A 9,124-nucleotide genomic window follows, 5' to 3' on the forward strand; every position below is an offset into this window, starting at 1 on the left:
TCTTAAACTTCAAGTGATTTAATTTATGCTTTTATACGCCGTGATAAAGTTAATGGTATCGTAAAACGTAATTAGTTCGCAGTCAACCAAATAACAATTTGATTATTGCTGGACAAATCGAGAACTCAACATGTCTTACTAAACATTTTATTTAGATTCCAATATTAAAATGGTTAAAAAGAAAATCTGAAGCTTGTACAAGTCTTTGAAAATGCAAGGATATTTGTGCTTTCTGGCGCTATTCTGTTCGTTTGAATTTGTCCAAAACAAAATGGAGCCGTTCGTAGTTGGCGGGGAGTACGCCCGAATTACCCAATACCCACACTCAGTATTTCTGGACATCACATGTCAGGATACGTTCATTTGCGGAGGTTCTCTCATCACTCAACAACTAGTACTGACTGCTGCCCATTGTATATCTACGTGTAGAAGCAGTCGCGGCGATCACGTGACTCTGAAATACGGCCATGAATACTTGGAGCAAATGAAGTCAGCGGTGGTAGGGAAGTACGTGAAACATCGATACTTTGATGATGATACGTTGGAATTTGACATAGCAATGGTACTTTCTAAGACCGTGGTACCGTTGGGCAAATTCGTGAAGCGGGTAGCCATTTTACCTAAGAATCCGCAGCAGCCGTTGGCGGGGTACATGGCTGGCTGGGGAGTTATTAACGTAAGAAATTATATATTGAATAATTATGTTATTCATTTATTGTGTATTCTTAACGGATACATAGCTATTAATTAAATAAAGTAAAAGTAATTGTTTAAGCCAAGTTTAAGCTTTATAAATCAAAAACTAAAACATAACATTCTTTTGACAGCGTTCCATTGAAAACTCAATTATTTAATAGATTTAAAAGTATATTATGAAGGCCCAATATACTAACATGTTTAAATCAGATATTTTAAACTACTACTCTTCTACCTAATTATAGTCCCAAGAAGAAGAATCAATGGCGCTTAAGGCTACAGTTCAGAAGTTTCAACCGAGCGATGTGTGCAGTCTCCTGGGGCCTTTACCGGATGGTACCTTTTGTGCAGGGCCTATTAAGGGACAGGGGGCTCCCGATCAGTAAGTTAAGAATATTATTTTTGGGAACTATAAAGTCTAATAGAGCCTATAATATAATAATGTTAATACTATAGTTTTAATTGTATTTGTGAACTGATGACCAAACTTATTAACAGCTGTAATTTAATTTGAAATGTTACATTATATCTTATTGATGTGAATAATCTAAGCGTACCTACTTCTTTAATATAATCATTGTTTTCTTCCATTTCTGTTTATAATGTTTTAAATGTAGTGTGCAATAAATATAATAAGATGTATGAGAATTTTCGATCCTAACATTGAAACAATCAATGAAAATTATGTTGACTAAAAAAATAACTACTTAATTCATGTTCCAAGGTCTGTTTCTATTATTTTTCTAGGAAAAATAGAAATTAATTATCTTCTTTATTTTCCAGGGGCGACTCGGGAAGTGCCTTCGTTATAAGAGGCTACATCCAACTGGGCATCGTCTCATATAAGAACCCTAAGTACAGCCTGGTGGTGTACACCAATACCACATATCATTATGATTGGATTGTGCAAGCGGCTGAAAAGTTAAACTGTTGAAACATAGCAGTGTTTTATTTATTCCTTCGAAATGTTTTGTCCCCTCTATTTTGTTTAAAAATAACTACATACTATACTAAATAAGGTAATGATTTCTGAAAATAAGTAAATACGACTATGAAAATCCTGCCCAGCTCACTAAAAAACAGCATACTAAAGGATGTATGAACTACTACTATGTACTATGTACTATGTACTATGTACTAAAGGATGATTTATTAATTTTACTTTTGGCCGCCTTGTCTGACTCTTGTATCATAAAAATCATTCAATAATTAAAATGTTAAAATAAAAAAAAATCATCATTACCTTGTAAATTATATTGAGAATACTTATTTAAATTCTATTTATACAATATTTGGTAGGGACAAATTCATTATCCTTTTACATGAACGCATTACGCACTACAAATTATTATGTGTTAATATTATTTTCACGGCGCTGCAACTGGACGAGATATTGTGCTAATCATAATCCGTACAACATTGGCAATTCTGATTTTGATAAGATATAGGGTAGGTAGTTTAATTTATTTTCTTCTTCATAGAAAATGAACTAAAAATATTTTCGAGGCCTTTAAAATGATTTAACCACGTGAGTTTATCAATGGTTCAGTTTTATGCTTTTCCAAAAGCTACTTCAAAAATATCTTGCCTAGCGCTCTGCATAGCTACCATTTGTAGAGACAAAATTTGCGCTACAAAAAATAATTTTGATGAAGTATTTTTCTTTTAAATAAAATTTATTCTAAGCATAATTTTTGCACAGAACATCATCGGTATAACATATTATTTTTATTAAAAGGCTTTATAGGCTAGCAATATTCTTATCAGCTAAAATTCTATAAAAGGAGCTCGAAAAGTGATCTAACTTATAATCTGACTTATCCATCACTATGGTTGATAGAAGGGAAGATTAAATTAACATATACCATTAAAACATGGTGTACACCTCCACCTGGTGTACCTACAACATCAATAATAGGAAAGCAAATTATAATAATTAATAGGCATTGAGATTTACTCATAGACTAAAACATGTCCGTATCAGAGTCTGACATATTTTTTGTCCTAAAAATAACTGGCCTATGCCTCAATTAATAAATAAATAAACATTATTTATTTTATTTGACTTTAGCGGACGTCAATACATCTAATTTCTTGTACAAATAATTTTACTTCACTATTAAGACCATCAGAAAAAAATGTTACGTCACAGATTTTCGTACTCTTGCCGGTCACGAGTACCGTCTTCGATGACGCAAACCATAAAGCACTTACGCGGTAATTAAGATTCAATGATTCGTGTAATGAGCCGCAATGATACACTAAATGTAATCTATTACACTCTCAACAAAGTGACTTTGCTAAAAACAGAATGATTGTTGTAATTGCTTTTGTAATATTATTCATCGATGCACAAGGAAAAATGGAACCTTTTGTGGTGAACGGAGACCGAGCTGCTATAGAATACTACGCTCATTCCGTATTTCTTTCAATACGAGACTATCAAGGCGCTTATATTTGTGGGTCGTCGATTTTGAATCAAAAAGTGCTAATTTCGGCGGCACATTGCTTCGAATCTTGTAAGAACCCTGGGAATGTAAACGCGTTTGTCGGAAATGCTAATCGTGGTAAAGGCAAGAAATATAAGGTGGCTGATTTTATAATACATGAGCTCTATGATTCTCATGAAGTTAGCAATGATATAGCTCTAGCAGTGCTACGGGTACCCCTTTCTTTGGATAAGTATGTTAAACGAGTGTCTATACTGAAACGTCCTCCACCCAAGAAAATGGCGGCAGTCGCTGGATGGGGGCTAATTGACGTGAGTATTACTTACTTGATTGTGTTCTTAACTTCCTTAAATGTTTATTTTTAACATATCCATTGTATTAATTGTTTCTGAAACTTTATTTTAAACTTCTATGGAATACCTACCTATTTTCAGTTTTATCCAAATCATTACAGGAATATAATTCAATCAAAAGTACTTGGCTACATTCAACAGAGCAAAAAGTATGGACATTAGCGGAATGTAGGAAGGTTCTCCCGGGTATCCCCAAAGGGTGCATGTGTGCTGGTGATACTAATGAAAATCGATATGCATCGGAGTAAGTATTAACAGTATAAAAACAAGCATATAAAGATCAAGCTAAATAAATAGCTTAAATATACAAATATCATTAGATATTACGACTGGTTGATTCCTTGAAATTTTTTACCATATTACTATTGTATCAAGAAGTATAAGGTTGTGATTCCACCGGACAAAAGTTTTTTTTTTTTATATAAATAAATATTTCAGGACAATTTTCATACACGACTCGAACTGATCCCATACTAAGCTTTCGCTTGTGTTATGGAAACCAGATGCCTGATAAACATACATATATAATTTTAAATAAATATATAGATAATTAGCAACCAGACACAGAGCAAACATCTATGTTCATCACACAAATATTTGCCCTAGGTGAGAATCGAACCCACGACCGCTGGCTTAGAAGGCAGGGTCAGTCAGTTAAACAAGTCTTCGTATGGTGGAGTAGAATATGCTTCCTTATAATCCATTGTTACAGCTCACTGCTTGTCAGAACTATTTAGCATAATTTTTTTTTCATTTTGCAATGAATAAAATAGCCGTTATAACGAGTAACATTCATGAAAAAATATTTATGAGGAAACTAAATGAGGCGGTAATTTGAGCAATGCAGTACATAGAACAAGTACTATAAAACAAGTATCATAAATAATTTTTGTGTAATTTTAGGGGCGATTCTGGAAGTGCTTTAGTCATCAATGACTTCATACAGGTTGGTATAGTTTCCTTCAAAAGACCCGAAACTACCAGAGGTCTGGTGGTATACACAAACGTATCATACTTCTATAGTTGGATCAAAATTAATTCAAGAAATTTGTATTGTAACGATAAACTTGGATGAATATAATTATTAATGATAAATTTGTAGTTCGATTTCTTAATTTTCTTGAGCCGTGTGAATCTTTATGAAAACTTGACCTTTAAATTAAAATACGTTTAATGTTATCAATGAACGTATGTGTTTATCAATCCCTTTAGTTATTGAAAACATAACTATCAGAGTCGCTAGGTAGGTATTAATTTTGCAATATTTAGGAATTCGTGGAAATCAAAACAATTAATTTGCATTCATTTTACAATTGCATTACGAACACTCGCCTTAACAGTTTATATATTCTCTCACACTATGTGTGATGTGACAGTAACTTGCATAAGCCCAAAGCAGATAAGAAAAAACATACAACTCTGTAAGGGTTGCCAACATTTAAAAATTACTCGACTTTGAACAAAATAACTGCAACACTTATCAGCGCTTGAAAATACTTGATACAGTTCATTTGTAATTCTTTATACATTAATAAATAAGTTATTTGTATTTCATTTTTAAAGACTTCAAATTAAAAAAGAACAATGCCTTCCAGGGTACATTTTTCTTCATAATTGTTTTACCCTTTTTGTCATATTGGTATCAAACCTTTTTTAACAATACACATGAATGCCAGCGGTATATTAACACTGGCAACTTTATTCCCCACCTTATTTAGCGCCGCATGCAAATGATCAATCGCTATGTAAAAAGCAAATCAATTGACTGATATAGACAACGCTTAACACAAAAATGCTTAACATGTTCTACGAGCATGGTATGGTAATGAGCAGATAAATGCTTAAGTGACAGTTTTTGTGTTAACTTTTAATTTGCATACGTTCAAGATGATAAAGTTCAAACGGAATTACTCAGAATTAAAACATTCTGTATTTTTTCCATGCATTCTTGACTTGAAGCGTCTGCTAGTTATTTGTACGTATTTTTAGCATTACTACATTTAGACTGATCGTTAAATAAGAATTTTCTGCAGCAGTTTCGATCGTGACACACAAAATTTAAGTTAAAGCGTGTTTTACGCGTTTTTTCTATTCCTAACCAGGTTAAAAACGCAGGTTTTAAGTGGAAAAATGTCCGAGGCAGCTGAACTTTCCTTAAAAAATAAAATTTACGTATAATAGTCCTACAACCATTTTACTGCATATTACTTGTGATCTGAAACTCATTATACTTACCATGAATTGAACTATATTCAATTCAGCCTTAGCATTTCTTTATTCCTCCATACTCGTTGAATCATATTTGGTGCCAGTTCATTCAGACACATAGAGGAATTCCAATGAATCGTATATGGATATACCCCATGGACTTGACGCCCTAACCTTACAGATATAAATAGAACACAATGTTGGTCAGCGGAAACAGGAAGTCTGCTTCTGCCGCCCTTATTTGACAGCTTTCATAGAATTTGCAATTATATCAAATCTTCTTATATATAAAAATGAATCGCAAAATGTGTTGGTAAGCGCATAACTCGAGAACGGCTGAACCGATTTCGATAATTCTTTTTTTATTATATTCCTTGAAGTACGAGGATGGTTCTTATGTAGAGAAAACGTAAACATGTACCACGGGCGAAGCCGGGGCGGACCGCTAGTACTTACTAGATTGAATGGTGGACCTGGATTTTGCTTATATTGATTCTATAAGTTAATTTATTGTGGTGGTTGTAACGGTTTTAGCATTCTGAATTCAGGTTGTAACTAGTAGATATAATTTCGATTCGAAAGCGATTCCAAAATAAGTTAACCCGAATTAAATTGAATTTAAAAATAGACAACTCTTACTTTAACAGTCCAGATTTCGTGTCGTAGATTTTAAACTCAAGATCCACACAAAGTCGTCAACTTTTAGTACGCGAATTTCACCCATCTCGCTAAATCTAATTAGCTTATTGCTTTCTCTATAATCATTAGAAACGCGTACCATCGAACAGTGGGATTGACGGGTACAACTAGTTATCAACGAATACTGCAAGTTTATATTAAATGCCGTGTTATCAGCTCTAACACGTGTTCTGATAATGCTGATCGATTGGAACGTGAAAGTTGTAAAATGCAGGTGCACAGATTAGATACAATCTACTTTTGATGTTAAAAATATAGTATAAGAAACAAACTTACACGTATGTTAGATTACATACGTGTAAGTTTGTTTCGTACAGGTATTATCAGTTATTAATTATTATGTAGCAATACCTGTGTCCTGTACGTATACGTACAGATATAGGTAGTATCGAAATGTTATATTTTAATATGTTAAGTAATGTAATTTGTAAGTCATTCATTATAATTTCATAATCATACTTTATCAGATCATATAATTGATTGTTTTTATAAATTTTATATCATTTTTAATGTATTTTTAGCGAGTTTTTTTGCTTCGTTGCTCATAAGCCACGGTAAGAGGTAGCACCTTTAATGACATAAAATTTTATACAGCTTTACTTAAGTTAATGAATATTTGTACTTTATCTATTGGCATGTCCGTGTTAATATGTCAACTATCTTCCGCAATTAATAAATTTAACAGGACTATTAAGATTCACCTCTAATTGATTACAATTTGAAATTATTCAAATTAGATTTAAGTTACGTTAAACATAGAGCCTTCTTGGCTACAAAATATTATTAAATATTGATTTTAAAAACTTGCCTGATTAAGAAACTCAATTCTATCACATTTGCAACAGGATTACGAGTTATATATTTAGTCGCCTGTGAAAAAAAAACTCGAAAAACAAACATCTCCCTCGTATCTGTAGATGTAATGAAGTTATCTAAATAAAATATAATTTAACAAATAAATCAGAGAGAGAAACGTGGTTTCACACGTAGACAGCAAAATAACAAATAATATCATAATATAGTGAAACCAAGATTTGTTTCTTGGTTTGTAAACCAAATCAGAAACTAAAGGTAGCCAAAAGCTCAAAAAAGCTCACCAAATAAAGACAACTCGGCACTTTTTCAGCCAGATCATAATTACTACCAACTATAATGCTTTTTTTTATTCTTAATCCTAACACATAAATTGATATCAATTGGTTGACTATAAAATGAGTTAAAAAATCTGCCCATTCATGAAATTTACGACATTAATTCCACCAAACATAACCATGTAAACGTTAATTATCTGTGGCTCTTTATCGACAGAAGCTGAGCTTTACGATATTTCTAAGTGTTAATGTAACGTCATAGAAAATGCAATAGGTACTTTGTAGCAAGATTAGTTGTACAGGATTTAATAATGTTTACTAAGAAAGACTATTTAACTTATGTATTTATGTGTTAGATACACATTATTCTTTAATGTTTCACAGTCTTATGTTGTATAAATATTGCGTTTATGTTAAACTATAAACAAAATCTTATTTCATTAAATTTAAAGCGTTAATTTTAAAGGCCTGAGATAAGTTTTAACTTGTTAGTGTTCAAAAATGTCTAGAAAATTATATATTACTTATATTCACCGACACTAGATAAAAAATTGATTAAAAATATTTATACAAAAACATGGAAAGCTTGAATTAATTTTAACGAGCTCTATCAAAAAATATTTACGTCACAAGAATAATAACTGGTCTAAATACAAAAAAGACATTGTAACTTTTTCATAAAAAACAAATCAACTTAATAAAAATATATAATGAGCGGGAAAATTAGTTTTAATTACGAAAGTCAGTACAATAATTGAAATCGTGCAAATCTACATTCCGTTTTCATATTCTTAAATATAATTTAACGTGATGATACACGCTAAATGATTTATGTCTAACTGGTTTAGAATTATTTTGATGGACATTAATTAATGGTTAATAAATCTATGATAACTAACACTTAACTAGTAGCTATATTTTAAAATACAGCCGTCACTGTTCGCTTGCTAGCAAAAACTGAAGTAATAAATAAAAGTTAAAAAAGAGCGGAGTCTCAGCTTATTATTTAGCTGTTCTAGTTATTAATTTGTTATTAAAGATCCTCTTGCAATAAACAAGAAATGATTTTTTAGTTAAGTAATCGTACATGTGGGAATTGTACTGTTGCGACTGTAAAAACGAGGGTCTACCTTTTTATTTGAAAATAATTTATATTGTGCAATGTTTGAAATTATATACATAGAGCTCAAGTTGTATATTCTGTGTTTTTGCTGAATGTTGAACATGGTTCATAGAATGGCGAGATATATCTATATCTACTTAGACATAGGTAATAAACGGAGAAAAATCTTATAATTTATAGTTGCATTCAATACGAAGGTACATGAGTTTTCTTAATAATAACAATTCATATAACATTTGTAAAATATCCTAATACTATGTAGGATATCATTTCTATAATATAAATTATGTATATAGGTAATACATTGGGTAATACATTTAAATACGATAAATTAATCCGTCATTTCCGTATCCACATTACACATCCTTCCTACATCCTAATAATAAAACTTTAGGTACATCCGACATCATGAGAATCAGACCAATTAAGTGTAAGAAAACGAACAACAAACAAAATATTAAATAACGTTCCTCATAAACAATTTACAAATTAAAAATAACAGCT

At 31.6% G+C, this 9,124-nt stretch overlaps 1 protein-coding gene across 1 annotated transcript; it reads left to right on the forward strand.

Annotated features, from left to right (window-relative positions):
* The first annotated feature begins 225 nt into the window (after positions 1–225).
* On the forward strand, positions 226–4,574 carry LOC149910149 (transmembrane protease serine 9-like). Its single transcript, XM_090109099.1, has 6 exons — positions 226–676; positions 942–1,078; positions 1,480–1,629; positions 2,989–3,457; positions 3,601–3,743; positions 4,403–4,574. The coding sequence occupies exons 1-6, from the start codon at positions 272–274 to the stop codon at positions 4,572–4,574; spliced, it is 1,476 nt and encodes a 491-aa protein (XP_089965225.1). The 5' UTR covers positions 226–271.
* The last annotated feature ends 4,550 nt before the right edge of the window (positions 4,575–9,124 follow it).

This window comes from Colias eurytheme, chromosome 2, assembly GCF_061535395.1.
Source record: "Colias eurytheme isolate Ceu_HAF_F1 chromosome 2, ilColEury1 Martin Lab GWU primary, whole genome shotgun sequence".
Taxonomy (NCBI): domain Eukaryota; kingdom Metazoa; phylum Arthropoda; class Insecta; order Lepidoptera; family Pieridae; genus Colias; species Colias eurytheme.

Excerpts from the sequence above, each read along its gene's own strand:
- LOC149910149 (XM_090109099.1), top strand. The coding sequence starts at position 272 with ATGGAGCCGTTCGTAGTTGGCGGGGAGTACGCCCGAATTACCCAATAC. Across the intron at positions 1,079-1,479 it reads GGACAGGGGGCTCCCGATCA|GGGCGACTCGGGAAGTGCCT; the intron begins GTAAGTTAAGAA and ends TTTATTTTCCAG. Across the intron at positions 3,744-4,402 it reads GAAAATCGATATGCATCGGA|GGGCGATTCTGGAAGTGCTT; the intron begins GTAAGTATTAAC and ends GTGTAATTTTAG.